Below are 19,182 nucleotides of genomic sequence, written 5' to 3' on the forward strand. Positions count from 1 at the left end.
GTAGGTAACATCCGGCACTCCAGGTGTTGCGGGACTACACATCCCAGCATGCCTTGACAGCAAAATTGTGACAGGGCATGCTGGGATGTAAAATGCCTGACAATGCTGTATAGCGCCTGACAGTGCTTAACCCTGAGCTTGGACAACCTAACAAGCAGGGGATAAGGGTGATTTGTTAGTAGAGATAAGCTGAGTATTTAAAGTAAAGAGTTTTGTTTATTATCCATTTACTGGTGGCCCTTTCAATTTATACAAGTAAATGTATCTCAATTGACGTCCCAGTCCCCCAGGCTATCTTTAAAACATGAAACCTTCTCTTGTGAGAGTGGGATGGGGTATTGGAGGGTGAAGTAGTGAAATCCAACTTTGATTGATCACTGCCCGCTTTGACCTGCACATAGTTAAGAGCAGTCAGTGGGAGATGCAGAAACTCCCCCAGGTTATAGATGATACAAAGAGAAAAATGGAGTTAAGTAATTCAAGTCTGATTGTGTAGCCTGGACAAGAGTTAATGGGTGCACCTGAACGTCACCAAATCCTAAGCAGGTGATGAGCGTCATCCTGATCCTATAATCAGGAGCAGCAGATGTCAGGACAAGGGCCTGTTATGGACACACTGTACAGGATATGGATGTCCTGACCATCACGTCCAATAAATACAGCAATTTGATATTGTCCTACACAATACAGCATGTTCAACAAGCTGAATTATTAAGGCACAAGATCAAAGAAATAAAAATAAATTGTGCAATGTAATTACGCAAATGGAACAATGTCGAGGTCTCGCTTCCTGCTTCTTTTTTTTTTTCCATATTTCTTCAATCTAGTCAACCTATTCGGTGACGGTAGCTGTACAAGAGGTGCTGCAAACAGACGGTCATGTATTTGAATTGATTCCAGCTTAGACAATAATAACAAACATCTGGCTGGTTCCTACAAATGACAGCGCCTTATTGCCTGTGAGTCAGTTTTCATAAATGTCTTTTATTAATACTTTTCTCTAACGTGTTGGGGTCACACCCTGCCAATGTATTATATACTGAATGCCTTTAAAAAAGTAATACAGTAAAATTTATGGGTTGGGTACGATATCCCGGCGGAGACCATAGAGCAATACCGGCAACGGAATCGTAACTGTCAAAATCCCAACGAATTTTAGTGAGTATTCTAACCCCAGCCGTTCCCTTCAGCAGCCTAACCGTAGCCATCTCCTTTGGCAGCCTAACCCTCTCCCTAGTCCTAGTACTCACTGTTGGGATTCGTCAGTATTTTGACCATCCCCCTAGATTCCGCTGCCAGTATTGTGGCCATTGGGATGGTCACTGCCGGGATTCTGACTACATGTAGCCTCAATACGCTACGTAGCGCGACTTACAAGGCATGAGTGAGCCGCCAGGTTCCGCACAACTCTGTTAGCGTTGGGCGTCTTTTTTATTTTTTTTTTCCTTTTTCTGAAAAGCCCTAAGCATCTAAGCCCCAATGCGATGTGACTAGGGCGCACCAGTAGACTGTTCTGATTAATTTGATAATGTGACACTTGTATATCTGTGTGCTCCTGCGTCTGTGTGAAGCAACGGAACTTGGAATGATAAAAAGCTGCGGCGGCTACATTGTAGCACTTCGTATACAGATTCAGAGACTCAGGTGCACGCAGATATGTACAAGTGTCGCATATCAAATTAATCAGCACAGTCTGCTGGTGCGTCCTAGTCAAATCGCATTACGTCTTATGGTGCATACACAAGGTACAACTTAAAGAACGATGATAACGATATAAAGAGCGATGATAACGATATTGTTTGATCGAAATCAGTATGATTTGCATGGCCGGCGATTCAAATCCCGGCAGGGGTGAAGATCCCGACCGCTCTAAAAGGTAAGTACCGCTAACCTCCACCCCCCCCACCAAGTGCCTAACCCTAAACCCCCAGCTGCCTAAACCGAAGTCTCCCAGGGGGGGTGGCAATCCTAACCTCCCGGGGGGTGCCTAACCCGAAGTCCCCCTCAGGAACCCCTAACCTAACCCTCTGATACCCCCCCCCCCTCCTCCCCTGTGGCTGTCCGCGCCCGGCTTACCTTCGATCGGTAAACCAGGTGTCGAGCTTCCGGTGTAGGTCAGGATTTCTACGCAGGTCATTAGACACTTGCCGGGATTAGACAGTCGGGCATCCCGACTGAATGCCGTTTGATCATTTATATCGTTATTTTTTTCAACCCCCTCTAACGACCAAACGAAGGTCGATGCGCGGGCACGGATGGTCGATATATCGACCATCGCCCGTGCATGCAGGCCGACCTGGTCGATATCGACCAGTTTAGTCTGTTTACTATAAGGACCCCGTGATCGTTGATCGCAGGGTCGTTATAGTAGTTGGGGGGTTCATGCATGTGTTGGATGTTAGATATCGAACATCCAACACATGCAGGACGATCAGATAACTATTGTTATTGTTATCTGATCGTCTCCAAGCTCCAAGTCTGACTGGTGTGTACTCTCCATTGGACACATTTTCGTAAAAAAAAAAAAAAAAAAAGACGCCTGATGCTAGCGGAGAGACCTGGCATCCTGAGAAGGTCTTTTTAGCACCATAAATCTGTACACTCCAAACTTATACTCCCCTTTTCCTGCCCAGGTCACCTATGAAGTCTGTCAGGACCTGATTCACAGCTTTACTGTTACTATTAATATACTGTGAAAGCAGCTTCAGATTCTTGACCTGCGATTAATCCTCTCTCCTTCTAATAAAGCGGGTGAAACCACACAATTACCCACTGTCTCTAGACTTCTGTATCGTGATAGATGATTTTTTTTTCTTCATATGCAAGATATTTTCCTGCCAGTTCCCTTCCTAATGTCCATAGGGACATCACGGGATCCTCCTTAAGTTCTAATCGAAATTTATATACAGTTTAGTAGGTAGGGTTTCTGATCAAAGTCAGAGGTGCATTACAAAAACTCCATCTATAGTCATGAAGCCGGTACGTGTACAGAATACAAATAAAGGCCCCCTGAGCATATTCTCACTGGATGCAGACTAAAAGCTCGTCTGAACAAGTACAGCAAATTTTGGAGATCTTCCAATATTCTGAGAGATTTGGATTTTAGCCCCCTCTCTCAGTATCCAGCTTTTTATTTCATCCTGTGTGTGACATTACTCAGGCCGTCAGTAAGCGCACATTGCAGTGGTATTGCAATTTGAAAATACAAACTTGTGTGGTAACTGCACTGCTCAAAATGTTTTAATATTGTGGTGTGGTTACTACTAACAAATGTATATTAGCAACTTGCCTTGATCGATCTGGTGTTCTCTTCACAAAGCAAATGTCAGGTTGTAGTTGGGATTTGAACTTTGTTAATATGTAACCGTAAACGACTATTTAGGAATAGCAAATCCGAACGAAAAAGTACAGCACTATATATTGCCTTCCTTTCACTGGCAGGCATAATTGTGGTACCTTTTTCACCCAGAATATGTGTGTGTGTATATATGTGTGTGTGTATATATATATATATATATATGTGTGTGTGTGTGTGTGTGTGTCCTCATACACCTTTTGCTCTAGGTGTGCCATATAGCCCCTCTTGTTGGGCATGGGTACTTGCAATTTAGCAGCGACAATCAACATTTTTTTTTTTTTCCAATATTCGTGTCTTGCTAGCACCGCATAAAGAAGCAACAAATCTGCATCGCTAGTGTATACTGACCACTCTGGAGCCCGCGGTACTGTACATCGGTGTCTGCAAAACTGTGCAACAGAGGTCCCAATACGAGCGGCCGCGGCTATTCCTGACACCACGTTCCGTTGTGCTGAATCTCCGACTTTGTACATAGGTTGTACGAATTCCTTTACAACAAAAGTCTCGACCTAGCATCTCTGGTACACTGTGAGCTGCTTTCTACGGCTATGATGCGACTAAGACTATATTTACGGAAAAATTAAGTTGCGCCACCCGTGTCGGAGCGTTTCAGTCGCAGCAAGCGGCTTATGGCGTAAAGACTTTGGGTGTATGAGGACACATCTGAAGTTGGTGGTGGATACTATGCTGAATGTTCTGCAAGTCCAACACTTGGCTTAGGCCAAAATATAATGGCGTAAAACCCATCTATCGCTTAGGACTGGGCACATTCTCTGAAAACCCCTTGTCTCTGATTCCTATTGTTCTGTCATTGGTTCTGACCTATTCATATTTTGTGGTTTTGTTTCCAAAACACCGGATTGGCTCAAAATATATAGGTGTATATTTACTAAGTGCTCTGCGTGTTTAATCAAAAACTGCAATACTGTTAAAAGCAAAACACTGTGTATTGCATTGAATATTATTGCCATTTTAAATTTCCTAGTCAAACACACAGAGAAGCAGCGGTTTTTGCAAGCCCTATCTTATACCCCTTTCACACTGAAAATGAAACTGCCGGGTAATTCACTTTTACCCGGTAATTTGCTAAACAACCCGGGATTTTTCCCTGTGTGAAAGGGTCATCCTGGGACTAAATTCCCGGATCTCCGACCCTGGTTTTTTTGCAGGGTCGGAGACCCGGGAATTTAGTCCCGGGATGACCCATTCAGACAGGGAAAAATCCCGGGTTGTTTAGCAAATTACCGGGTAAAAGTGAATTACCTGGTAATTTCATTTTCAGTGTGAAAAGGGTATCTGACAGAAAATGGCAATAAACGTGGCATGTAAAAGCCGGATTGTTTGCCGTTTTCTGTCTGAAAGTGGTATAAACTTACCCCATAGTGTCATTGTTGTAACAATTTGATTGACCTTATTTTCTATATAAATTCTAGTGGATAAAGTAGCAGAAAAAGATCAGAGTAGCTTTTGCAATCAGTCATTTTAAAATAGTCTGAAATTCATTATAAGCTTTTTCTGTGGCATACTTAAAGTTAATATGATCATGTATATGGAATTTATTTTTACCAGCCCCCTTTAACCAAATTGTCCAGAAAGCTGCAAGAATGGCCATCCACTGTTGTAGAGAACAATAAGAGTGGGGGAACGACCATTATTTAATAATTGCAATCTATATATTTGGCTAGTTCCCCTATGCGCCTGGCTGAATTGGATGCAGTAATTCTGCAGTCTGATCAAACAATCAAATTTGAAATATGTGGCCAGCTTTAGGGCCTGTCCTGCCCGCGGTTGCAGATAGTGTTTGCTAGATTAAATCCTAAAACGTGGCATGTGCACAAGATTCTCTAGTGACAGGGAGGTTGTGTTGACCCAGTATTTGGGAGGGTGTGCAGTATCCATCAAGCTGTTCCAACCATTGTTCTGCAGTTTCACTGTATGCACTCGGTATCCCCATGTTTATTGTTGCCTGCAGTTTCACTTTTGAACTTTTTTGTTTGTGTGGGGTATGAGTGTTAAGTTTTTTTCTTGTTATTCTTTGTTTTTTTTGGGTTTTTTTTTGTGGTTCCTGGTGAGTCTGTTGGTGTTTTCTCTCCATTCTTTGTTTACAATTGACTTGGCTTTTAAATTGAGCTAATTCTGACTAAAGAACAAAGCCGTCTGAGATCAACCCTGATACTATATATAATCGCCTTCTGTACTCCCCTTGTCCGTGCACTTTTGTTTTTCTAAGAGTCTGTATTGTTCACGTAAAATCCCAAAATAGTGCAGACCTGCAATGCTGTGTGTTATTGCACCTACTTATCTTATTTTGAGGTACAATCCCCCCTCCTGAAGCTTAAACTGCACCCATGTAATCAATGTGCTCCAACTTTAGGTTTGCAGATATCTATCAACCTGCGTCCACATTCGGATGATAACATTTGTTAATTAAATTGCATGCAACCTGCTTTGAGCTTCTGGGCTGCCATTTGCCCGACCCAGAGCTAGAACTCTCTTTGGGTGGTTCCTTGACTGGCAACATTATACATTTACCTGGATTTAGGGGGCATCCAGTAACCATTTTAAATTGATCAAGTGCCTGGTTTATTTTCATGAAATCACATTGTTTGCCCAGAGCTACTTTACATCCTAGGGAACATTTCTCCTAAGGTGGCCCCATCTTGCCCAGCAGGAAGCCATTTTCCTTATTGCTCATGCTGAATAAGAAGAGGCCACGTGTGTGTGTGTGTGTGTGTGTGTGTGTGTGTGTGTGTGTGTGTGTGTTTTTTATTTTTTGGGGGAGGGGGTTTGCCATGGGCAACTTCTCCAGTGGTCCGCTTCCCTAAGTTTTTCACTGCTTGATAAATAAACCCTTGAGTAAAGGTGGATACCCACTATAGCGATATATCTGCAGATGATGGTCGTTCATACACACTAAACGACCATCATCTGCATGCTGCAGCAGGGCGTGTTGGATGGCGTGGCCTAATCATGGAACTTGTGGCCACGCTCCCGTTTGCGGCGCTGGGGAGGGGGGGCGCAGTGTGCACTCGGTATCCCCACCTTTTGGCATAGGAGACTCTCCGGCTGCTGCTTTAGCAGCCTCGGACAGTCTACCAGTGCAGCCCAGCACACGGCAGCTTGGTACCCGCTCGCGGCTCCCCCGCTTTCGGCGCCCCTGTGTACGGGCGATCGACAGATCGCCAATACACACTTGCCGATGGACAGATATGTCTGCAGACATATCGCATTGACTGTGCAGCACAGCCAATGCGATATGTCTGCAGACATATCGTCTGTACACACCAGCCGTCGGGGGCACGATATATTGGCCGATCAATATATCGGCCAGTGTGTGCCCAGCATAAGGCGGCTACAGAATATACTGACTATCTGTAAGTGGGATCATGTTCAATGTAGTTCTGTCCTTTTTGCATTTTCCTAGTTGTCCATGACCACTGTACAACTGAGCTGCCCACTATAAATGTATAATTTCCTAACTATCTGTAGACACAATGAGGCATTTATTCTTCTTTAATGCATATAGGTTTTCTTATTTGTCACTTAACCTCTGAGTAATAAGGAATCCCATTATCGCCTTGCAGGGTGTCAAAGAATAAGCTGTGACATTTCAAGAAGTGTGTAAACTCGCACTTCTAATTTCCTCCGTTTTATTCATGGATTGAGCCTTTTTACAATCACACTATACCTTTATCACACGTGTGCATGGCCTCTTTATAACCAGCTGCTATCTGGTACTAATGATCTGTATACACCCCAGTTCTCATAAGTACTGGTAGAAGTAGCTGGATGTGACTCTTTCTGCCTAAATTTTCATGTTCTTACTGGGGAAATTGTGTTATCAGTGTATACATGTTATTGTTTGCTATTGGTAATATTGTTATCTTAAGCTTCTGGTCCATGAAACTCCGCCAGTCTTGTATTTGTCCTATAACGCTGCCCAACTATTTACATAGTAATACTTTGCAGGTGTGAGGGTTATAAATATATCACACTTTCTCAATACCTCATAAAGATAAGAATGTATTGCCTGGAAATCTATATTGCCAGGCTGTTGTCAATAATTTGCCTAGCAGTGTGTTTTAGAATTTGCCTCAATGGCAAATGTTAATAATCTGTCATTTGGATCTAGAATAACTATAATAAAATTGTAATTTTTTTTTCTCCCCCCCCCCCCCCCCATTTATAAAGTATTTGCATATTATGCATTTATGCTGCGCTTTTGCAAAATATTTAGGGGTCTATTTACTAAGCAGTGTTAGGAGGCAAAGTGATAAGGTGCCAGCCAATCAGCTCCAACTGTCATTTTTCAAACACAACCTGTGAGTTGGCAGTTAGGAGCTGGTTGGCTGGTGCCTTATCACTTTTCACTCTGTCTCCTAACACTGCTTAGTAAATAGACCCCCAAGTCACATCCACCCATTATGTCATTAATTACATAGTGCCAGCATACTCTGTAGTACTTTAGAATTGGAAGTTAAGGATAAAAGACTTTGAGCCTGATACCAAGATTTGCACAATGACGATATTTACGCAGGTCGAGCGATTGACAGCCATTGCGAATGCTGCACTGCGCACGCTCTGTGATTTGTATTTCAATTACGCTCACAGATAATTCACTCGAAAAGTGAGTGACTGGTAGTCAGCGTTTTGGGGGAGGTAACGAGCGGGTTGTTAGTGGGACGCAAACGTGTCTGGCGTTTATACGCTGTTTCATTGGCGTGCATAAATTAACCATTGCGTTCTCCTGCGCAGCATGAGAGCTCTCAGTCTGTCATGAGAGAAGCTGTGTTTGCAGTTGGTCAGACATGACTTGCCTACTGCGTGAATACCCGATGCGTGTTGATGGTACAGATGATTACGCTGTTGGACGGATATGAGAAGGCAGCAGTGGGCGTCCCTATGCTCGGCTAAGCTTTTGAAGGCATTATCATATTTTAGCAACTGTGATCTGAGAGAGATCACAACTGCGATTGCAGTAACGTAAGTCCCGGAAACAGAAACTTTGTATTAATAAGGGTATAGTCATTATGTCGACTCCACCATAGTGAATTGTACCATGTCGACATGGCTAAAATATCGACATGCTGCATGTCCACACATGTACATTGTCGACGTATAACACGTCTATCTAGCCATAATGCCAATAGAAATCTTAGCTTTCGGGTGCGATGTCGACATGTACATGAATTGTTACCGGACCATTAACAAGTAAAGTAGTAAGGAGTTCGCAATCCTATATCAAACTCCAGTTTAGTACATGAGGGTGACTGCCACAGATTGCACATTGGTCCAGTCACGTTGCCCGTGGCAGATTCTTTGTGGTAATGATGTGCGGTCAGGTGAGGAAGGTTAGCAGAGCCTTTCCTGTCATACTTGGGTATATTCCACAGTTTTGACTTTTATAATATTTTCTTTAGTGTTTTCTTATCATTTTTAATCTATTCGTTGTATTATTCAAAACATTTTTATAGTCAAACCTCTGTAGTACAAAGTGTATGGCAGGTGAGGCAGTGGCTCACCAGCCATACACTTTTCCGCACATCACTGATCAAAACACACCAAATTTCCAGCACACTATACTGCTGCACCTTTGTATAATGCCCACATGGGCCCTATGTATCTGTAAATCTGGCTCTGATACTAGCCAGTGGCTCCTCAGCTATTCGATCCATTCACACAGCAGTGTTTGTGTGGGGAGCAATAGGGTGTTTGTGGCTAGAGAGTCAATTTACTCTATACAGGAACTGGTATACTGGTAGGGTGATAATTAGGTGATTTGGGGAATTTGATTAGCTGTCCTAAATTGATGCATTTGCCTAGAACCCTTGAAGGTTTGGCAACTAGTGGAAAGTTATGTTGTATGTTATGTTCCTGTACTCTATACAGGAACTGGTATACTGGTAGGGTGATAATTAGGTGATTTGGGGAATTTGATTAGCTGTCCTAAATTGATGCATTTGCCTAGAACCCTTGAAGGTTTGGCAACTAGTGGAAAGTTATGTTGTATGAGGGAGGGAATTCCGCAGAGTGGGTACACACAAATAGTCCTGTAACCGGAAATTGGAGCAATTAATGAGTAGAGAGGCTCAGTGGGGAAGAGTCAAGTGGGGAGATATTTTTAGATGAGGGAAGAGATATCATTTTGTTAATGACTTGTAGAAATATTTTAGCCTGGGTTTTGTGAAGTACAGTAAAGGCACGCTATCTAGGCACTAGCAGGAGAATATCTGGTGAGGGACAAAATAATTTAATGGGTACATTTACAAAGTGCCAGCTCTTCTGCCTGTGGGATTTAAGAGTTAATACTCTAGTTTTGCAGGTAATATTATTGTCTGTTGCAATCCCTGTGTCAGAACTGATGCTTAGTAAATATACCCATAACTCTTGCATTCAAAATAGATAGTACTTTAACAATTATATAGACAATGATGTTTTAAAAGCAATTATGTTCTGTATATGTGTAGTAGAAGAGCCTGCATTATCCCAAAGCTGCCCATCCACTAGCAGACCTCAAGACGACTGCACGATTATGACATTGTAATCGTGCAGTCGTTTGTCAGTCTGTAATGAGCCTACACTGAGCGAGCAGTCGTTCAGTGCAGGCTCATCAATCATCTGCAAACATGCTCAGCCTGACGTTATCGTCAGGTTGTCCAGCATGTTTGCCCGATGATAGATGTCTAAACGACCAGGGGGAGCGCGCATCGCCGGTCGTTTTAGAATTTGTTTGAAACAATCTACAAACGATTTTCAAATGATTATCGAACTATAGCGTTATCGTTCAATCGCTCAATTTAATCGCCTAGTGGATGGGCACCTTTAGGCCGTCTTTCTCAAATTCAGTCCGTATGGAACCCTAGCAGTGCGTGTTTTCAAGGTATCCTAGGCAATAATTAGTATCACCTGTAGATCTGTTGTGTTTGCCAGTTAACACATCTGTGCTCCCGCCAGATGATCTAGAAAACACGCACTGTTGGGGTTCCATAAGGATTGGGTTTGATAAATTCTGCCCTAAGGTATAGAATACCTATTAAGGGGGGGGGTATCCAATTAGCCACTATGATGAGTTTTCTCAAGAAAAAACTCTTCAGACCATCTGCCTGAATTTGCAGCTTATCGAATGTTCGCGCGCTCACGTTTATCGTGCTATACTATTACAAAACCGGAGATAACCAAATTAGTCATTAAGGGGTGTGTCCAAGGGGTACTGCACGTAGTCCCAACATTTTTAGTCAAAAAATAGGGGTTTTGCACAACTTCTCACCTGCTCATAGGTGGTGAAGAGAAATTTGCGATAATTCCTATACCAGTTTTTGCTTATGCAAAAACCGCGGCTAGTAGGATAGCCGGTGAGAACTTTTCAGAGAAAAACGGGTTATCGGAGCTAATAGGGGGGTATCCAAAGTGGCTCTTGTCCATGACGTTTGCTAGACCTAAAATTCTGAAAGATTGTGTTTAATGTCTCCATAAACATTGAGGCATTTTCATGAGAGGGTGTCGCTTGAAATATTATTTTTGTATTAAAACACACTGGGCCTGATTCAGAGCCGGACACTATTTGCAGACGGTCGTTCTGAAAAAGGGGCTGGATATGTAAATTTGAGCGCTAGCTCTTTGCGATCTGTTGACGCCTCTGTCTGAACGAGCGAACGAAACATGCGCTCGCTATTTTGTAAAGACGCCCCTTGGCCACTCGCATCCTACGTCATCTCTGCTATTAGATTAATCGAGTACATTAAAAGGCGTATGAACTGCTCGCTATTCTTGTGGTAGCATTTTCCTACCGCAATCATGCAAGCAGTTCAGGCTAAAAGACAACCAAGTGACGTGGGTGATGACGCTGCTTTGTTAATTATGCACACCCTTAAAACGCCCGTTTTGACCGTTTGGCACGCCTGCGTTCGGATCTCCACTCCCCGTTTTCAAGCACCTTCCTCTGTTAGCACCCACAAACGCCTCATCCTGTCACTCAAATTAGCAGGCATTCGCTATTTTGCGAGCACACGATTTCCGACCGCACTCACTGGTTGGCGCATGCGCATTACAACCCATGCGCAGATGTGCGAACATTGCTCGGAGCGAACGAGCGGCCGCTTACGAGCGGCTCTGAATCAGGCCCACAGCTCAAAGCCTGAAATAGACATTTTCAATGTTACTTCGCTCTACTGTGATTCCACACGTGTTCCGTAAGAACCTCAGCTCTTTAGATTCTGTGATTCTTTAGTGAAATCAAATTATTTCGGGGGCTTTTTTTTCATGGAAAGTATAGTGCTTAAATTTACCATTTGACTTCCCATTTACTTCCAGCCTGTTCATACATTGCTTAGTAAGCTTACCTCTGTTCTCCTCACAGCTGCCTCCCATCTCTGGTGACCATAGCACGGACTTCTAGTAACAGGAGATGTCGCCCTGAGTGAAGAGGTGACTGCAAGATGGCTGCTCAGAAGATCCGGTCTGCTAACACGAATGGCCTCCCCCGCTGCAAGTCTGAGGGGACGCTCATCGATATCAGCAGCAGTGTTCCTGACCTAAGCCTTAATGATGTCAAAGGTGAGCCTTGCAATGCATATTGGTGGATTAGCAATCGAATATTATTGTTTGCTATTTGTCAATAAACAAGCGTTGACCTCAGTTTGTTTTCAGTCAAATTACTACTTTCTAATAGTTGAAACGAATGTTACTGCATTTATAGTTATAATGTATATTGCATTGTGTTCAATGCATAATGTGTACAGTTTAAGACAGTCAGAAGACAGCAGGCATTTCCGGTTAAGTGTCCACTTAAGGCAGATCTTTCTACATCAAGCACGTGCAGCACAGAAAACTACTGTAGGACAGCATTGCACATTTCCCTGTACCCCCCCCCCCCCCCCCATGAGGAAAATGTGCATGGTGCCAATGGATGCGGGCACTTCGCAGCCATTGGCACTGCATTAATTGCCCTCTAGGAGGGTAGATGATGGGAATAATTGCTGCCCAGTATATGTTTAATATCAGTAGTGTCTTAATTTCCATCAAGACAGGACAGCCGCTGACAGTTGTCACATTATCTAATCATCCAGCTATTCAATGACAATCTGTTGCAGTAATGCATCCAGTACTACCGACTTGTATTTACAGAATCACTTTGCAGAGATTACAGTAAACACCTTCCACTTAAAGTGTTTGGCCCTCTCTTATCTAAAAAAGATCTATGCAGTGAGCACCTCCTAAATTTGCCCTTACGTGTTACACATGGCCACATATTTATCCGTATACAGTTTTGTATTTTCATTGTGTAGCGATGTCGAAATTTGCCAGAATAGGAAGTGTGTTTGCTGATTTGATTTATTTAATTTAATGCTTTTTTTTTTTTTTTCTCTTTTTAGTTCTGTCCCCGAGCTCTCTGCGCATTGATAGTCCTGCATCCTTGGATAATGTGAAGGAGGTGGTAGCTATCAAAGACTATTGCCCCAGCAACTTTACCACCCTTAAATTTTCCAAAGGAGAACACCTTTATGTACTAGACACGTCCGGTGGGGACTGGTGGTACGCACACAACACAACAGAAATGGGCTACATACCGTCTGCCTATGTGCAGCCCCTCAATTATCGGGACTCCTGCCTTAGTGACAGTGGCATGATAGATGGATTGCTGGAAAGTGTTGATGAAGGTGTGAAAGAGCTGGATCTCTTAGGTGATTGGACTGACTTCCTCAATCAGAACACTGTCAAGCCGAACAATCCATTCTTGCGGCCAACGGCTTCAAACCCCTTTCTGAATGGGCCTTCGAATACCCCACAAAGGATTCCTACAGATTCTGGGAATTCAGTGGATTTACTCATGTTTGACCCATTGGCTCCTTCTTCTACAAGCTCTACGGAAACCAGTACTGATGTGTTCTTAGATCTGTTCTCACGTGCCAACCAAAAGGATGTGGTTGAAGAGCCAGCCCCTGTAAGGAGGGACAATCCATTCTTCCGGAGCAAGCGTTCCTACAGCCTCTCCGAGCTGTCGATCCTCCAGGCAAAGTCTGAGAGTCCAGCCACGGGCAGCTTTTTTGCTGGTCTCAAGTCCCCAGCTCCTGAGCAGTTCCAGAGCAGGGAAGATTTCAGAACTGCCTGGCTCAATCACCGTAAGCTGGCCCGGTCCTGCCATGATCTGGACTTGTTAGGCCAGAATCCTGGCTGGGGTCAGACTCAGCCTGTGGAGACAAGCATTGTCTGTAGGCTAAACAGCTCGGGGGGTGCCGTGCAGCTCCCGGACACCAATATTAGTATACACGTGCCAGAGAGACATGTCGCTCCTGGCGAGACGCAGCAAATCTCCCTGAAAGCCTTGCTTGATCCTCCACTGGAACTCAACAATGACCGTTGCACCACAGTAAGCCCTGTACTGGAAATAAAACTTAGCAACATGGAGGTGCAGAGCTCCCTCACGTTGGAGGTAAAGGTCTCTGCAGAACTGCGCAGCATTGCTGCTGCTGCAAACATGGTAGGAATAAAGTGCTTGCGGAGTGATGCTAAAGAGGGCCCTTACACCATGTTGCCACATGCTTATACATATGGGGACAATGTTCAAGTAAAGCTAGACAATTTGGAGCCAGTTATGTATGTTGTAATGGTGGCACAAGCCCAGAGTGTTGTGCCTCCTTCCACTGTATGGAACTATATTAATAAAAAGGTTACTGTTGGGCTCTATGGGCCCAAACACATTCATCCTTCGTTCAAGGCTGTGGTTGCCATATTTGGGCATGACTGTGCTCCGAAAATCCTGTTGGTCAACGAGGTAAGCCAGCAGGCTTATGGGGCGGCACCAGTGTCTTTGCAGCTGTGGGGAAAGCAACAGTTTGTCCTTCCCAAGCCTCATGATCTTCAGCTTTGCCTTTTTTCCAACATGACAAATTACAGAGTGGATGCTGGTGACCAGGGTAAGATGGTGCGAGGGTTCCAACTTAAGCTGGGCAAAGTTAGCCGGTTAATTTTTCCCATTAGTTGCCATGATCCTGCACAGCTCTCAGATTTCACTCTTCGGGTGCAGATCAGGGATGAGTTGGGTAACATCTTATCACAGTACTGTGTACAAACTCCACAGCCACCTCCGAAAACTGGACTCAAATCCACAGGGCCAAGAAGATTTCTTAAGAAGAAAGAAATTGGAAAAATTGTCTTGTCTCCTCTGGCGGTCACCTGTAAATACCCAACCTTTCAGGACAGACCAGTAACTAACCTGAAATATGGGAAACTACTAAAGACTGTTATGCGGCAAAGTAAGAACCCGTATCTGCTGGAGTACAAGAAGGGGGATGTGGTAGCTCTCCTGAGCGAGGAGAAGATCCGATTCAAGGGGCAGCTGTGGACAAAAGAGTGGTACATCGGTTATTATCAGGGAAAGGTGGGCCTGATCCATGCCAAGAATGTGCTGATAGTAGGGAAAGTGAAACCAAGCTACTTCTCGGGTCCTGAGTTGACTACAAGCACCCTGCTTGAACAGATCCTGCGCCCTTGCAAATTTCTGACCTATATCTATGCCTCAGTGAGGACACTTTTAATGGAGAACATTGGCAGCTGGAGATCCTTTGCCGATGCCCTCAGTTATGGAAATCTTCCCCTTTCCTATTTCTGCCGGGTGGAACTGGACAGTGAGACTGAGAAGGTGGCATCGGTCTTGGAGAAGCTGAAAGAGGAGTGCAACAACAATGAGGGCAAGGAGAGGAAGTCCTTCCAAAAAGAGCTAATTTCGGTAAGATAAACTCAATGCAAATGTTTCAGTTGAAGATCCTTCTTTTTGTGTTTACATTGCTGGCCTAGGCGGTGCTTCAAGTGTGGTAGAACATTTTACTGTTGTGGCACTATAACCTGGACATTGCACAAAACATTTTATTTAATGAATGAAATAAGTAACCAGTTTGACAATGTAAATACAATTGGGTGACTACATGGTTCTATATTTAGTGAAATAATGAGCAATATATTATGCTGAAGATACTGATTGATAGAATAATGTAGATATTGATCTGTTTATGGTATAAATATACGTTTTGTTGCCTTGTATAAAGTATCGAACTAGAACATCTATTGTATAAATTAGTGGTGGGGAACCTTTTTTCTGCCAAGGGCCATTTTAATATAAATAACATTATTCGCGGGCCTGGTGCAGGCCATGCTCTCTCCATGTGATGTCACACGGGGGCGGGGTCACAATCACTGGCGATTACAGCAGCAGTGTGACCCTCTGAAGCGTCGTAAGGATGCTCCAGGTGGCACTGCTGCATAGATTCTGGCTGCAGGGTGCAATTTTAGGCACCCTGCTAGCCAAATGAGGCTAGCAGAGAAAAGCTCAGATGATTCCGGGGGTCTTATACTGCCCCCGGGCCTGAGGTTCCCCATCCCTGGTATAAATGATGATGAACACTTTTGGTTTAGCAGAAGAGGAAATAACCTACAATAGTAATAATACCGCACAAGACCCTAGGAGTAATATATTGTATGCAGTATATAACTTGGACAAGCTTACTGTTCCACCAGAAGACCTATTTATTTATAGACTCATTAACCCTGTTCAGCAGAAAAGGCAGCAATAACTGAAAGTCCCAAACTTCCTGCTCCTTCTAGGCTTTGCTGAAGATCGACTGCCAAGGCCTGGTGGTCCGCCTGATTCAGGACTTTGTTCTGCTTACGACTGCGGTTGAAGTGGCTCAGCGCTGGAGGGAACTCGCAGAGAAACTGGCAAAAGTATCAAGACCGCAAATGGATGGTTATGAAGCGCCCCATCGTGACAAGAACGGTGTTCTGGATAGTGAGGTAAGAATGATCAGAATGGAATGGAGGGCGTGACGGCTCACAAGCGGCAAGACTGTCATGTGAGGAATGCCAGCCTCTGAAATCTGTGACACCACACATAGCTCTCTCTCCTCGTTCTAATATATACAATTTTGTTTTTAGCTTAATTTGTGTGGGTGAGTCACACTACTGTCCTATGCAGTACTGAGACAATGATATTCTCGGAAGTGGTGTTAAGGATTTATGAGGGATTATACATAACAGCCCCAGGGTGTCAGGGCTGTATGTGTGAGAGAGATAACGAGAGTCCGTTACTGAAATTTCCTTTATAGTTTTGTACTTTATTTTTAAACCTCCAACTGGTGAATAGGTTGTGATTCCATTACTTAAGACCAGAGGTGAGGCTGCGGCGCAGTCTGAAATTCAAATAGGGGGTGCCACACCAACTGCCATTTCAAACGCTGTCAAACATCACTGGCTGGGACTCACTGGCAGTTGGTGTGGCTCCCCTATTTGAATGTTGGACTGCGCTGCAGCCCCAACCCTGCAGCCGCCACTGCTTAAGACCTGTGTCTGGAATAAGGGTGGTGTATGGGGGAGCTAGACCCTCACAAATATTTGGTGTCCATATGGTCTGCGAAAAATAATGAACAGTTATTCGTATCTTGAGTTCTTGTTTGAGGCAGGAGATGTCATAAAATTGCTTTGGACAATGTGGACAATATATAGACGATATCTAACCTAATGTAAAATCCTGATAAACTAAAATAAAAGTGTTTTTGGCAGGTAACCCTGTTGATTACTGGAAAATGTTGCAAAGTATATGTAAATATTGCAGCTTATTAAATGATGCATGCTATATAAATATATTCCTGCCAGTATTGCATGGTTCACTGCGGTATCTGACAGCGTATGCACATTGGCCTCTAGCAATTCCTGTCTCGACCCCGGATTTACTTGAAAGAAACTGTATTTTTGTGGGAGTTACAGCTGGTGACCTTACGGTTATTGATGTGATTGAAATCTGCTCAGTAAACCTATAGTCCATCATCACAATGAAGGCGTCTACTTTATGGTGTCCGAGAGCCTGCTGGTCTTGCGTTCTGAGGTGGCAAATGCTAATTATATTCAACATGTAATTTAATTTATATTTGACAATTCACTCCCTGAATACTTTCTGTTCTTATGTGAGCTCCATCCATAACTTCTTAGAAATAAAATCTTGAGGAATGAAAATGATTAGCTCTGGTCATCGGAGTCACGTGGGTCCTTTGTACCTTTCACGGTTCTAGGTTTCTCAAATTTAGTCCCATTCTCTTCTGTTGCAGGCCATGTGGAAACCAGCCTATGACTTTCTTCTTACGTGGAGCTCTCAGATTGGGGACAGTTACCGAGACGTCATCCAGGAGCTACACACAGGGTTGGATAAAATGCGCAGTCCAATCACCAAGCGGTGGAAGCATCTCACAGGAACTCTCATACTTGTGAATTCACTGGAAATCCTGAGAGCGACAGCCTTCAATACACAGGAACCTGAAGACTGCGTCATCTAAGTGTAGCACCAAGGAGGATGGATCCAGCAGGGGGGCTACAAAGGGGTGGGGGGGGATCCACGTTTTAACTTTTATTGAACAGAGACCTGTGCAGCCTGGGGCAGGACGTGGTATGTTCATAGATACATTTCAATCTATTCTTATCATGGCACCCTAAATGCACTCTAAAGCTCCAAGGGACTGTATGTTATTGGTACAGTTAAACGCTTGCATGGTCAAGGGTTGGATTTGCACCTTGTTCTCTATTTAGTTGTTGTTTCGTTTTTTTTTAAAATCCATGCAGCTAGACCGTTTTTGAAGTCTGAGCACTGGATGTTCCTGGATTTTAGGCACTGGTTCTTTCTGGTCGGTTATAACTCTGGGGTGTGTACAGTGTAAATAAGTCACAGGGTGGTTTTTAAGACAAAGCGAGAGTTCTCCTGACTACTTGTCTTTGTTTCTGGGTCCTGGACAAGCACAAATACATATTCCATCACCTCCCCCCTCCCCCAATCCTTTTATAATTGTGTGACTCTCCCCACACGGGATCATTTGTGCTTTATACTTCATTGTCTGCGTGGGACATTTTTTATGACTTTATGTGATTGTATTTTTGTTACCATGTGTTTTTTTTTTTTTTTTTGTTTTTGTTTTTCTTTTTTTTTTTATTTATCTTTTTGGCTAAGCCATGTGTACATATGTAATTTAAATCCAAGAGCCCTTTGCCTACAGGACAATCCTTTGACACTTGTGCCTGTTACAGCAATAAATGAGGGCGGGAGGAGAGGGAGGGATTAACATTGCTTAAGGCGTTCTGTGGCGGAGCCAGAGGCCGCATATTGGCGGAGCCAGAGGCCGCTAAATCACACGTAGAACAGTCTCACCAGGTTACCGCTCATTGCCTGAAAATAATTAAATCTTCTCATGTTGGGTCAATTGACCTCCCCCCTCCTGAATCTGTCTCTCTATAGTCCTCAGGTCCCTATGACTTGTTAAGGTTTTTGCTGTGCCTTATATCTCTTTTACTAATGTAATAATATCACTGCTCCCTGTTAGGCAGATGCTCCTGCTCCTATGTTAGGTCAAGTGTCTCATTCTTTCTGTCTTTTATCGAACAAGGTCTCTTCTGCCCAGGACCAGGAGCAGGCAAACCTTCTCTCCTATTTCTTATAGTTTTTATTTCTGACCGATTTCTAACTACCTCGCATCCATTTTTCATAAGTCTAATAAAACTCTTAAGGTCAAAGAACCAAACTTCTCACGTTTTATTTTCTGTTGAAAGCCTCAGGGTATGGAGGTCACACGGATGATGGCTGGGACTTCTCCTCACCATGGGTAAGGTTATAGGGCCCAAGAGGAGTTCGCCGTAAATGAGATTATTCTGCTATAAACATTTACTGATGACCTGTAACAATGATTTGTTTTTTAGATTCTATGGGGGTTATTCAATTAGCCTTTTTCCCCGCACCGAAAAATCGTGACTCATGCGCGGAAACACACTGATTCCCCATAAACTGCTGAACTAGT

At 43.7% G+C, this 19,182-nt stretch overlaps 1 protein-coding gene across 1 annotated transcript in view; it reads left to right on the forward strand.

Annotated features, from left to right (window-relative positions):
* Positions 1-18,909, forward strand: part of SH3BP4 (SH3 domain binding protein 4) — a 30,600-nt gene extending 11,691 nt beyond the window's left edge. Inside the window, exons 2-5 of the mRNA XM_088476435.1 lie at positions 11,715-11,911; positions 12,730-15,083; positions 15,956-16,144; positions 17,452-18,909. Of these exons, the coding sequence (XP_088332561.1) occupies positions 11,794-11,911; positions 12,730-15,083; positions 15,956-16,144; positions 17,452-17,676 (2,886 nt within the window). The 5' untranslated portion in view covers positions 11,715-11,793 and the 3' untranslated portion in view covers positions 17,677-18,909. The remainder of the gene's footprint in view (positions 1-11,714; positions 11,912-12,729; positions 15,084-15,955; positions 16,145-17,451) is intronic.
* Positions 18,910-19,182: the final 273 nt, after the last annotated feature.

Source organism: Taudactylus pleione, unplaced genomic scaffold, assembly GCF_031769625.1.
Source record: "Taudactylus pleione unplaced genomic scaffold, aTauple2 ptg000188l, whole genome shotgun sequence".
Lineage (NCBI taxonomy): Eukaryota > Metazoa > Chordata > Amphibia > Anura > Myobatrachidae > Taudactylus > Taudactylus pleione.